We start from the raw sequence: 14,073 nt of genomic DNA on the forward strand, positions 1-14,073 counted from the left end.
CATATCAAAAGGGATCTACCTCCCATGTGGCACATTTATTTCTGAAGAGGCACCATTTCAAGATTTTATAGTTTATAAAGCTCTTTCATAACCATTATCTACAACCTTGTTGAGGTGGATGATACAGATTTTTAACAAAGCCATGCTAATTATTTTTCTATGTGCTAATTCATTTTCAGTTATTTGAAATGCTCAGAAAGAGTAAAGAGAAAAAAGGAAAATACCTATGTCCCTGGCACCCTGAACAAATATATGTTAATATTTTCTGATATTTCTCTCTCCAATTTTTAAAGGAAAATACTTTTTTAAGAAAAGAAGAGAGGCAAAACAATTTTTTTTTAATTTTTTACAAAATAAACAAGCAGACACCTGTATACTACTGGTACAGTTGACATTCCTTTTGAGTACTTTTACAGTTCACAATTTTTTCTCATTCTACATAAGTAATCTCTACACTGATATGTATTCTAGCCATCTGTATTTCTATGATTTTAAAACTAAATACCATTTATATGGTATTTGTTTTTTAAATTTATTATACTGCATTTTCTTTTTAAATCAAAACATGTATTGCCTAGGGTGAATACCTATCTGTTCACACTTCTTGATGAGGGTTTTAGCTTTGTTTTCCAGTCATATTTAATGATGACAGGACAATAAGCCAGTAGAGAAGGACTCATAGAAGACATTAGAGAGAAGGAGATACAAGTTCAAGACTTCCTGATTTGAGACACTAAGATTCAGGACATTAAATGATTGGAACAAATTTTCGGAAATCGGAATGTACACTACGGATCTCTTAAATATATATATATATATATATATATATATATATATATATATATATATTATTTTTTTTTTTTAAAGAAGATGGTGGTAGGAGTTTATTAATTTATTTTATTTATTTTTGCTGTGTTGGGTCTTCGTTTCTGTGCGAGGGCTTTCTCTAATTGTGGCAAGCGGGGGCCACTCTTCATCCCGGTGCATGGGCCTCTCACTATCGCGGCCTCTCTTGTTGCGGAGCACAGGCTCCAGACGCGCAGGCTCAGTAGTTTTGGCTCACGGGCCTAGTTGCTCCGTGGCGTGTGGGATCCTCCCAGACCAGGGCTCAAACCCGTGTCCCCTGCATTAGCAGGCAGATTCTCAACCACTGTGCCACCAGGGGAGCCCTTAAAATATAAATTTTATCAGCTTCCTGAAATATTCACAAAAATATATGGTTTGATGTAAGCATGTTTAGGAACATTCTAAGAGCTCTTCTCTTGTCTTCTTATAAATAGGAAATCGTTCATGGATCTGTTTGACAAAGTATTTTAGAATTGGGAAACAGTGGAGTATGCCATCAGAAAACATACTTCCTGAGAAAGTAACCAAGCTTAGTTTTCTCCAAGCTTTTCAGTTTTAACAATGACAATAGCAACACGAACAGTTAAATGATTCCAGAAGTAAAACATGAGAGATAAAAAGACAACAAGGAGTTTGTGGTGTCCTGGAGGGCGAGTGAAATAAATGCATCTTGAAGGAAGGAATTATCAGTTGTATCAAGTGAGAGGAGGACTGAGAATTGCCCTTTGAGTTACTATCCTTGGAGATGGTGAAAGAACAGTTTCAATGGAAAGGGGTGGTAAAAAATGTGACACAGGGACTTCCCTGGTGGCGCAGTAGTTGAGAGTCCGCCTGCCAATATAGGCAACACGGGTTCGTGCCCAGGTCCGGGAAGATCCGACATGTCGCTGAGCAGCTGGGCCCGTGAGCCGGTCGCTGAGCCTGCGCGTCCAGAGCCTGTGCTCCGCAACGGGAGAGGCCACAACAGTGAGAGGACCGCGTACCAAAAAAAAAAAAAAAAAGTGACACACATGGGCTTCCCAAAGGAATGGGTGGAGAGGTTGAAAACACGAAGTATAGACAATCCTTTTACGTAGATTTTTTTCTGTAAATGTTTTATTAACCTTTAGAACTTTTGTATTAAAAATTTAAGAATGTTTACCAATTCCTCATGAAAGTAATCACTAGTTTCTTAAAATGGGTAGGAATAATAGTTTCAGTGGGAAGTTTTAACAAAAGGAATGGTTATTTAATGAAACCTATAGCATAAAAATACAAGGCGGCTGCCTCTATAATGATTGTATAAATTTTATACCAGCACCATTGATTTTTAGCAAACATTGCTTTGGTAAAAAGGTAGGAAGAGTAACAGAATAGCAGGGCATATTGCAGCTACTACAGAGTTAGGTGGAAAATGTAAATAACCCGCTTCGTAGCAAAGAAAACAACAGCGTCTTACTTATGGTTATGTGTTTTTTCATCAAACATTTTTTTTTAATTGGGGTAATTGCTTTAAAATTGTGTCTTAGTTTCTGCTTTATAACAAAGTGAATCAGTTACACATATACATATGTCACCATATCTCTTCCCTCTTCCGTCTCCCTCTCTCCCACCCTCCCTATCCCACCCCTCTAGGCAATCACAAAGCACTGAGCTGATCTCGCTGTGCTTTGCGGCTGCTTCCCACTAGCTATCTACTTTACGTTTGGTAGTGTATATATGTCCATGCCTCTCTCTCGCTTTGTCACAGCTCACCCTTCCCCCTCCCAATATCCTCAAGTCCGTTATCAGGTAGGTCTGTGCCTTTATTCCTGTCTTACCCCTAGGTTTTTCATGACATTTTTTTTTCTTAAATCCCATGTATATGTGTTAGCATATGGTATTTGTCTTTCTCTTTCTGAGTTACTTCACTCTGTATGACAGACTCTAGGTCTATCCACCTCATTACAAATAGCTCAATTTTGTTTCCTTTTATGGCTAATATTCCATTGTATATATGTGCCACATCTTCTTTATCCATTCATCCAATGATGGACACTTAGGTTTTTTCCATCTCCTGGCTATTGTAAACAGAGCTGCAATGAACATTTTGGTACATGACTCTTTTTGAATTATGGTTTTCTCAGGGTATATGCCCAGTAGAGGGATTGTTGGGTCATATGGTAGTTCTATTTGTAGTTTTTAAAAGCACCTCCATACTGTTCTCCATAGTGGCTGTACCATTTCATATTCCCACCAGCAGTGCAAGAGTGTTCCCTTTTCTCCACACCCTCTCCAGCATTTATTGTTTCTAGATTTTTTGATGATGGCCATTCTGACTGGTGTGAGATGATATCTCATTGTAGTTTTGATTTGCATTTCTCTAATGATTAATGATGTTGAGCATTCTTTCATGTGTTTGTTGGCACTCTGTATATCTACTTTGGAGAAATGTCTGTTTAATTCTTCTGCCCATTTTTGGATTGGGTTGTTTGTTTTTTTGTTATTGAGCTGCATGAGCTGCTTGTAAGTTTTAGAGATAAATCCTTTGTCAGTTGCTTCATTTGCAAATATTTTCTCCCATTCTGAGGGTTGTCTTTTGGTCTTGTTTATGGTCTCCTTTGCTGTGCAAAAGCTTTGAAATTTCATTAGGTCCTGTTTGTTTATTTTTGTTTTTATTTCCATTTCTCTAAGAGATGGGTCAAAAAGGATCTTGCTGTGATATATGTCATAGAGTGTTCTGCCTAAGTTTTCCTCTAAGAGTTTCACAGTGTCTAGCCTTACATTTAGGTCTTTAATCCATTTTGAGCTTATTTTTGTGTATGGTGTTAGGGAGTGATCTAATCTCATACTTTTACATGTACCTGTCCAGTTTTCCCAGCACCACTTATTGAAGAGGCTGTCCTTTCTCCACTGTACATTCCTGCCTCCTTTATCAAAGGTAAGGTGACCATATGTGCATGGGTTTATCTCTGGGCTTTCTATCCTATTCCATTGATCTATATTTCTGTTTTTGTGCCAGTACCATACTGTCTTGATGACTGTAGCTTTGTAGTATAGTCTGAAGTCAGGGAGCCTGATTCCTCCAGCTCTGTTTTTCGTTCTCAAGATTGCTTCGGTATTCAAGGTCTTTTGTGTTTCCATATAAATTGTGAAACTGTTTCTTCTAGTTCTGTGAAAAATACCAGTGGTAGTTTGATAAGGATTGTATTGAATCTGTGGATTGCTTTGGGTAGTAGAGTCACTTTCACAATGTTGATTCTTCTAATCCAAGAACATGGTATATCTCTCCATCTATTTGTATCATCTTTAATTTCTTTCATCAGTGTCTTATAAGTTTCTGCATACAGGTCTTTTGTCTCCTTAGGTAGGTTTCTTCCTAGATATTTTATTCTTTTTGTTTCAATGGTAAATGGGAGTGTCATCATGATTTCACTTTCAGATGTTTCATCATTAGTGTATAGGCATGCCAGAGATTTCTGTGCATTAATTTTGTATCCTGCAACCTTACCAAATTCATTGATTAGCTCTAGTAGTTTTCTGGTAGCATCTTTAGGATTCTCTATGTATAGTATGTCATCTGCAAACAGTGACAACTTTATTTCTTCTTTTCCAATTTGGATTCCATTTATTTCCTTTTCTTCTCTGATTGCTGTGGCTAAAAATTCCAAAACTATGTTGAATAAGAGTGATGAGAGTGGGCAACCTTGTCTTCTTCCTGATCTTAGTGGAAATGGTTTCAGTTTTTCAGCATTGAGGATGATGTTGTCTGAGGGCTTGTCATATATGGACTTTATTATGTTGAGAAAAGTTCCCTCTATGTCTACTTTCTGCAGGGTTTTTATCATAAATGGGTGTTGAATTTTGTCAAAAGCTTTCTCTGCATCTATTGAGATGATCATATGTTTTTTCTTCTTCAATTCGTTAATATGGTTTATCATGTTGTTCGATTTGCGTATATTGAAGAATCCTTACATTCCTGGAATAAGCCCCACTTGATCATGGTGTATGATCCTTTAAATGTGCTGTTGGATTCTGTTTGCTAGTATTTTGTTGAGGATTTTTGCATCTATGTTCATCAGTGATATTGGCCTGTAGTTTTCTTTCTTTGTGACACCCTTGTCTGGTTTTGGTATCAAGGTAATTGTGGCCTCATAGAATGAATTTGGGAGTGTTCCTCCCTCTGCTATATTGTGGAAGAATTTGAGAAGGATAGGTGTAAGCTCTTCTCTAAATGTTTGATAGAATTCACCTGTGAAGCCATCTGGTCCTGGGCTTTTGTTTGTTGGAAGATTTTTAATCACAGTTTCAATTTCAGTGCTTGTGATTGGTCTGTTCATATTTTCTATTTCTTCCTGATTCAGTCTTGGCAGGTTCTGCATTTCTAAGAATTTGTCCATTTCTTCCAGGTTGTCCATTTTATTGGCTTAGAGTTGCTTGTAGTAATCTGTCATGATCCTTTGTATTTCTGCAGTGTCAGTTGTTACCTCTCCTTTTTCATTTCTAATTCTCTTGATTTGAGTCTTCTCCCTCTTTTTCTTGATGAGTCTGGCTAATGGTTTATCTAGTTTTTTTTTTTTTTTATCTTCTCAAAGAACCAGTTTTTAATTGTATTGATCTTTGCTATCGTTTCCTTCATTTCTTTCTCATTTATTTCTGATCTGATTTTTATGATTTCTTTCCTTCTGCTAACTTTGGGGTCCTTTTGTTCTTCTTTCTCTAATTGCTTTAGGTGCAATGTTAGGTTGTTTATTCGAGGTGTTTCCTGTTTCTTAAGGTGGGCTTGTATTGCTATAAACTTCCCTCTTAGAACTGCTTTTGGTGCATCCCATAGGTTTTGGGTCATCGTGTTTCCATTGTCATTTATTTCAAGGTATTTTTTAATTTCCTCTTTGATTTCTTCAGTGATCACTTTGTTATTAAGTAGTGTATTGTTTAGCCTCCATGTGTCTGTATTTTTTACAGATCTTTTGCTGTAATTGATATCTAGTCTCATGGAGTTGTTGTCAGAAAAGATACGTGATACAATTTCCATTTTCTTAAATTTACTAAGGCTTGATTTGTGACCCAAGATATGGTCTATCCTGGAGAATGTTCCATGAGCACTTGAGAAAAATGTGTATTCTGTTGTTTTTGGATGGAGTGTCCTATAAATATCAATTAAGTCCATCTTGTTTAATGTATCATTTAAAGCTTGTGTTTCCTTATTTATTTTCATTTTGGATGATCTGCCCATTGGTGAAAGTGGGGTGTTAAAGTCCCTACTATGAACGTGTTACTGTTGATTTCCCCTTTTATGGCTGTTAGCATTTGCCTTATGTATTGAGGTGCTCCTATGTTGGGTGCATAAATATTTACCCTTGTTATATATTCTTCTTGGATCGATCCCTTGATCATTATGTAGTGTCCTTCTTTGTCTCTTCTAATAGTCTTTATGTTAAAGTCTATTTTGTCTGATATGAGAATTGCTATTCCAGCTTTCTTTTGGTTTCCATTTGCATGGAATATAATTTTCCATCCCCTTACTTTCAGTTTGTACGTGTCTCTACGTCTGAAGTGGGTCTCTTGTAGACACCATATATATGGGTCTTGTTTTTGTATCCACTCAGCCAATCTGTGTCTTTTGGTGGGAGCATTTAGTACATTCACATTTAAGGTAATTATCGATATGTATGTTCTTATTCCCATTTTCTAAATTGTTTCGTGTTCTTATTGTAGGTCTTTTCCTTCTCTTGTGTTTCTTGCCTAGAGAAGTTCCTTTAGCATTTCTTGTAAAGCTGGTTTGGTGGTGCTGAACTCTCTCAGCTTTTGCTTGTCTGTAAAGGTTTTAATTTCTCCATCAAATCTGAATGAGATCTTTGCTGGGTAGAGTAATCTTGGTTGTATTTTTTTCTCCTTCATCACCTCAAATATGTCCTGCCACTCCCTTCTGGCTTGCAGAGTTTCTGCTGAGAGATCAGCTGTTAACCTTATGGGGATTCCCTTCTGTGTTATTTGTTGTTTTTCCCTTCATGCTTTTAATATGCTTTCTTTGTATTTAGTTTTTGACAGTTTGATTAATATGTGTCTTACCATATTTCTCCTTGGATTTATCCTGTATGGGATTCTCTGTTTCCTGGATTGATTAACTATTTTCTTTCCCATATTAGGGAAGTTTTCAACTATAATCTCTTCAAATATTTTCTCAGTCCCTTTCTTTTTCTCTTCTTATGGAAACCCTATCATTCGAATGTTGGTGCATTTAATGTTGTCCCAGAGGTCTCTGAGACTGTCCTCAGTTCTTTTCATTCTTTTTTCTTTATTCTGCTCTGCAGTAGTTATTTCCACTATTTTATCTTCTAGGTCACTTATCCGTTCTTCTGCCTCAGTTATTCTGCTATTGATCCCATCTAGAGTTTTTTTGAGTTCATTTATTGTGTTGGTCATCGTTGTTTGTTTCATCTATAGTTCTTCTAGGTCCTTGTTAAATGTTTCTTGCATTTTGTCTATTCTATTTCCAAGATTTTGGATCATCTTTACTATCATTACTCTGAATTCTTTTTCAGGTAAACTGCCTATTTCCTCTTCATTTGTTAGGCCTGGTGGGTTTCTATCTTGCTCCTTCATCTGCTGTGTGTTTTTCTGTCTTCTCATTTTGCTTATATTAACATGTTTGGGGTCTCCTTTTTGCAGGCTGTAGGTTTGCAGTTCCCGTTGGTTTTAGAGTCTGTCCAAAGTGGCTAATGTTGGTTCTCTGGGCTGTGTAGGCTTTCTGGTGGAGGGGACTAGTGCCTGTGTTATGGTGGATGAGGCTTGATCTTGTCTTTCTGGTGGGTAGGTCCATGTCTAGTGATGTATTTTGGGGTGGCTGTGGACTTATAATAATTTTAGCCAGCCTCTCTGCTAATGGGTGGTGTTGTGTTCCTGTTTTGGTAGTTGTTTGGCATAGGGTGTCCAGCACTGTAGCTTGCTAGTTTTTGAGTGAAGCTGGTTGCTGGTGTTGAGATGGAGATCTCTGGGAGATTTTTGCCATTTGATATTATGTGGAGCTGGGAGGTCTCTTGTTGACCAGTGTTCTGAAGTTGGCTCTCCCACCTCAGAGGCATAGCAATGACACCTGGCTGCAGCACCGACTCCTGGCTGCAGCACCAAGAGCCTTTCATCCACATGGCTCAGAATCCTCAATTTGGGGTGATTCATTGGCTATTCATGTATTCCACAGATGCAGGGTACATCAAGTTGATTGTGGAGCTTTAATCCGCTGCTTCTGAGGCTGCTGGGAGAGATTTCTCTTTCTCTTCTTTGTTCTCACAGCTCCCAGGGGTTCAGCTTTGGACTTGGCCCCGCCTCTGCCAGTAGGTCGCTGGAGGGCGTCTGTTTTTTGCTCAGACAGGACGGGGTTAAAGGAGCAGCTGCTTTGGGGACTCTGGCTCACTCACGCCAGGGGGGAGGGAAGGGCATGGAGTGTGGGGCGAGCCTGCAGCGGCAGAGGCCAGCCTGATGTTGCACCATCCTGAGGCTCGCCGTGTGTTCTCCCAGGGAAGCTGTCCCTGGATCCCGGGACCCTGGCAGTGGCGGGCTGCACAGGCTCCCCGGAAGGGAGGTGTGGATAGTGACGTGTGCTCGCACACAGGCTTCTTGGTGGCGGCAGCAGCAGCCTTAGTGTCTCTTGCCGTCTCTGCGGTCCGTGCTTTTAGCCGCAGCTCACGCCCATCTCTGGAGCTCCTTTAAGCAGCGCTCTTAAACCCCTCTCCTCCTGCACCAGGAAACAAAGAGGGAAGAAAAAAGTCTCTTGCCTCTTCAGCAGCTCCAGACCTTTTCCCGGACTCCCTCCCGGCTAGGCGTGGTGCACTAACCCCTTCAGGCTGTGTTCACGCCGCCAGTCCTCTCCCTGTGCTCCGACCGAAGCCCAAGCCTCAGCTCCCAGCCCCACCCACCCTGGCGGGTGAGCCGACAAGCCTCTCGGGCTGGTGAGTGCCGGTCGGCACTGATCCTCTGTGCGGGAATCTCCCCGCTTTGCCCCTCCGCACCTGTTGCTGTGCACTCCTCTGCAGCTCCGAAGCTCCCTCCTCTGCCTCCCGCAGTCTCCGCCTGCGAAGGGGCTTCCTAGTGTGTGGAAACCTTTCCTCCTTCACAGCTCCCTCCCACTGGTGCAGGCCCCGTCCTTATTCTTTTGTCTCTGTCTTTCCTTTTTATCTTTTGCCCTACCCAGGTATGTGGGGAGTTTCTTGCCTTTTGGGAAGTCTGAGGTCTTCTGCCAGGGTTCCGTAGGTGTTCTGTAGGAGTTGTTCCACGTGTAGATGTATTTCTGGTGTATCTGTGGGGAGGAAGGTGATCTCCGCGTCTTACTCTTCCGCCATCTTCCCCTCGTCCCCCCATAAAACTTTTATTGCTTTTGCTACTTCTGTTGTTTTTCTCTTGATATTTTGTTTATGAACTACTTCATTAGGAATTTGTGTCAAAAATGAAAGAGCTAATATTCCTGATTATGAGCCAAATTTGTGTAGGTATTTCTGTAGCTAGTGAATGACAATTCCCCAGGAACTATGACAAGTGTTTAAAGGAGGGGAGCATTATACACATAATAAAATGAGACTATTAAATGGAAAATATCAGATAGACTTTAAAGTATAAAATAAATGTATTTACAGTGATCGCCATTGAATATGATTGTTAGTGAGCTCTAGATCTCTTGTTTGATTTACATATGAATTCTGCAATATTAAATCTGTTTTAGCAAATCCATCTTAGCCATAATTCATTATATAGTTATTCATATCAAATTTGGAAAATGGAAAATTTTTTTTGAATTTTATTTTATTTACTTTTTTATACAGCAGGTACTTATTTGTTATCTATTTTATACATATTAGTGTATATTTAGTGGGTGAAATCTCAAGACTTTTACAATAAAGCTTCTTTCTATTTTCAGCTGCAACTCCCTCTGAAATAGAAACTTGTTGGGAAGAATTCATAGTAATTAAATTGTTTTTTCCCTTAAGAACTTGATTCCTTAAAGTATGGGCTATTAATAATATAAGATATCAAAATACTGTTTATAGTGTTATTTTTTCTTTCTTTTTTGCTCTGATTCATAGATTTGTAATCCCCAGAGATTATTTACCTCATAACACTAAAAAACTTTTAAAAGTGATGAAATAACAGTGGATTAAACTTTTCCTTGGCTGCCATTCACTGTTCTATAGACAGAGGCTGCTCCAGAATTAGACATCGGAAAGGCATAGGGGTGAAATATTGTTTAGATAGAGGAACTTACCCTAGTGTGAATTATATTGCAAATGCATTCATTTTGCTTATTCACTACCTTAGGGAGGTAAAGAAGGAATGATGATAAAAGCTCACCTTTGACACCCACTGTATATAAAGCGCCATTCCATTATTTGGTTGTCCTCTCTTATATTAAGTCCAGTTCTATAACTTCTCATCATTGGGTCTAACCATTAAATTCCATTCACTAATAACCTCTGTCCCTATCCTCATAGCATACCTCACATGATCCATGGTTAAAGCACTATTGAACTACTTGCAGCTCATAGGCAAGTCCTGAGAATTCATGTCTTCTAGACTTTGCATATGATGTCTGTTCTCTCCTGACTACTGTGCTTGCCATGATTGCCTCATTGTCCCATCTTTCAAGACTCTGCTCACAGGAGTCTCACAGTTCTCCCTTCTGTCCCTTTGCAACTTATGCATATCACAGTGGTTTTTGTGTTTCCAATTATGGCTTCACTGCTAGTGTGAGACTATCGCAGATATGAAATGCCATACCTTTGTGAGACACTAAAATCCTGATACATAACCTGCACTCAGCAAATATCTGACGATCAAACAAATGAACAAACAGAATAGAATATGTGAATGAATAAGCAAATGAATGACTCCCTTAAGGGAGTTATGGCAGAGTAGCAATAGCCCAAGTCTTGTCACTTAGGAGTGATTTTACTGGGCAAATCTTTGCACAGAGGGCTTTGAATATATCTGAACCTCTGCCTTCCCCATATGTTAACGTAGGATTATATTATCTACCTCTCTCTGCAGAAGTTTCTTGTGAATAATACATAAAATCTTATATGTAAAGGTATAAAGTATTATGCAAATAAAGGATTTTTTTTCAGTTTCAGAGGCATTATGATATATCCATGAAAAAGAAAAATCACCAGTATCACCTAATACACAGAAGGTTAAATAAGGAAAATGATGAAAAAATGCTAAGGAGCAAGAGATCAGATTGAAAGAGGAGTGAGGCCAAAATTCCTTATAGTATCCTAAGGCCAGAAAAGAAATGAAAACGCTAATCCAGGGATTCTAAACTCCGGCTTCACATTAGAATTAGCTGGGTATTTCAAAAGTATTTTTGCCTGAGCCCTAATTTATCTGGTGTGAGGTAGGGCTCATCCATTGACACTTTTTAAAGCTCCCTGGGTGATTCTAATACACAGGCAGAATGAGAGTCACTGCTGGGCCACAGGAATTGATGAAAAGTTTCTAGGGAGAAAAACTGCATCATACATGAGATGTTTTAAAAAGATTAATCAGCATGAATAGATATGAGGAGAAGCTAGGGATAGGAATTGAGAGACTAAAATGTCACAGATGAAAATAACTGTTTTAAGGCCTAAACTTTTTTTTTTTGAAAGCTAAGGAAGCTGCTGTGGAGAGATATCATAGATACGCCTTCATAATTAACAGCGAAGTTGTTCAGACAAACTCAGGCACATTCCAAGAATTAATACTGGCAGAGCAGCATTTTACAAACTACATCTAAGTCACTCAGGTTGCAAACAGAGGCTAAATGCAATAATTTATTTCATTACCCACGAAGAGTTCCTAGAAGAGGCAGGTTTTGAACAGGCTTGAAATAATATTGTTTGTAGAGAGGACAAGGCATATATTTTTTTTGATGCTGAAAGGTTTCTAATATGGGTTTGCATTTCAGAGTCATGCTTTCCTAGTCTGCCATATTGCTATGGCTTTTAAACAAACAAAGAAAAATAAATGAGATAATTAAAAATTGACATTGTTGGAATGTAATGAAAGGTATTCTGAAATTATTTTAAAAATATTTTCCATTTTTATGTGTTTAAAATAAAAAAGTTTTAGAAAATGTAATGTGAATATTTTAAAATACACATAAATATATAAAATGGTGGTTTTGAGATGAAAATATACTGACCTCAATTATGCCAAACTCTAAAACTCACTTGCTTTTTATTTTTTAATTTTTATTTATTTATTTATTTTTGCGGTACGTGGGTCTCTCACTGTTGTGACCCCTTCCATTGTGGAGCACAAGCTCCAGACGCGCAGGCTCAGCAGCCATGGTTCATGGGCCCAGCCGCTCCGTGGCATGTGGGATCCCCCCGGACCGGGGCACAAACCCACGTCCCGTGCATCGGCAGGCGGACTCCCAACCACTGCATCACCAGGGAAGCCCCTCACTTGCTTTATAAAATGTATTTAATAGTAATTTTCTAACAGATTGTTCTCTGGTATGGGGAAAATAAAATTTCATTAGTGAAGCAAAAATGTGGAATTCTAGTTTGAAAAATATTATCTTCCCTTCTTACATCATAAAAACTTGTGTAGGCTCTGTGGTCTTATAAGAGAGGAAAGGTTATATACCAATGATGAGCCCCTTTGGGGGGCACTACAATATCCTTTATTAAAGTAGAAACCTGAGACACCCCAATGTGATATTTAGTAAATGACCAAGCAGCCTTGAATCTAATAAGAGATTTAGGAAAGAAGGAAACAAGGATGAAAGAAAGTGAATAATATCTTGTTTTCACATAAAACAACTCTTGTGAGGAATATGGAAAACAATCATTTTAATATTTTCATGGAGAAAGGCCAAGCCATAATTTAATATCTTATGTTTTACAGTTCACATCCATTTCTAGGTGAATTATTTTAGTTAACCTGTATTTTAAAATATTTTGTATTTGGTACAGAAAAAAGTGAAGTAATATTTTAAAACCTTAAACTTTTAATTTTTCAGTTTTATCTACTTAAAATGTGTCATTTATAAGGGGCATGCATATGGTAGATAAGGTATGGGGCATGGTCCCAGAGAGCTGGGTAATAGCCCAATTTTGGGAAAAATATATTTTTATGCCTCATTTTCCTCATCTGTAACTGGGGATAATAATAATATCTATTATTATTTTTATACTATATACCGTTTATACTATATACCGTTTATATTATATACCATTTTTTTTTATTTTTTTCGTAAAGGCTCAATGTGAATACATGTACCTGAGGGAGACCCCTGTTAGTTCACAGAGACCTCCTTTATTAGTTGCTTAGCAAATAACCATGTCTCTCAATAGACATTCTTAATGTGGAGTAATTTATCACAATTATTTGGTAATCTCTTTCAGTGTAACTCACACAGCAAAAGTGACAATATTCCTGTCACTCCTCAGAAATGTCCCAGCTCTGTGGGTTTCCACATTCAGGAGAATGAAGAAAGCCATTATGAGACATGCCATAACTCTATAGAGACCATGTTGGTACTGAGCAATTTGCATTTTCCTCGTGGTTTTAAATACTCTAAATTAACTATTATAAATATTTTCTTTGATGACCGCTTTTATGGTTGTATTTTTACACTAGTACCTTTTTTAAAACAACTTTAAATAAACGATATTAGAACAAAAAGGAAGCTATAATCTTTTTTCCTTTTTTAGTAATGGTCGAAATATGAAATATAGTGTTCTTGTCATTGAAGGCAAAGTGTTAATTTTACCAATTTTTGGAGAAAGCAATGAGCAACTTTATTTTTAAATGTTCTTAATTCGTTTTTATTAGTTGAGCTAAAAATGCCCACATCAATTTGTTGAAAGATTGATTTGCTTCATCCGCTATACTCAAGGAAGACAAAGAACACAATGCTGCTTAATAACAGGTTAAATTGGAGTTTTCATTAATCTTTTCTTTTTTACTACTTTTTCTCAGCTTGATCCTTTAGTGTCCTGTATGTTTTAATTTAAAATAAAAATCATCATTTTCCTTTTTCCTTAATGGGTTCATCCACTGTATAAGATCCATATTTTTTATTTATTTATTTATTTTTTTGGAGGGAGAGCTATTCCAGTACCAATTATTCTAATATGGCTGGGTGTAGGAATATGTTATTTTTCATTTAAAAAGAAATTGTGATTTAAAACACATAACATGAAATTTACTATTTTAATCATTTTAAGTGCAGAGTTTAATAATGCTAAGTATGTTCACATTGTGCAATAAAAGATCCATATTTTTAAT

At 37.7% G+C, this 14,073-nt stretch overlaps 1 protein-coding gene across 1 annotated transcript in view; it reads left to right on the top strand.

Annotated features, from left to right (window-relative positions):
• Positions 1-14,073, top strand: part of PCDH9 (protocadherin 9) — a 991,580-nt gene that overhangs the window by 356,601 nt on the left and 620,906 nt on the right. The window contains exon 3 of the mRNA XM_065896163.1: positions 13,188-13,287. Within this exon, the coding sequence (XP_065752235.1) occupies positions 13,188-13,287 (100 nt within the window). The remainder of the gene's footprint in view (positions 1-13,187; positions 13,288-14,073) is intronic.

This window comes from Phocoena phocoena, chromosome 18, assembly GCF_963924675.1.
Source record: "Phocoena phocoena chromosome 18, mPhoPho1.1, whole genome shotgun sequence".
NCBI classification, from domain to species: Eukaryota; Metazoa; Chordata; class Mammalia; order Artiodactyla; family Phocoenidae; genus Phocoena; species Phocoena phocoena.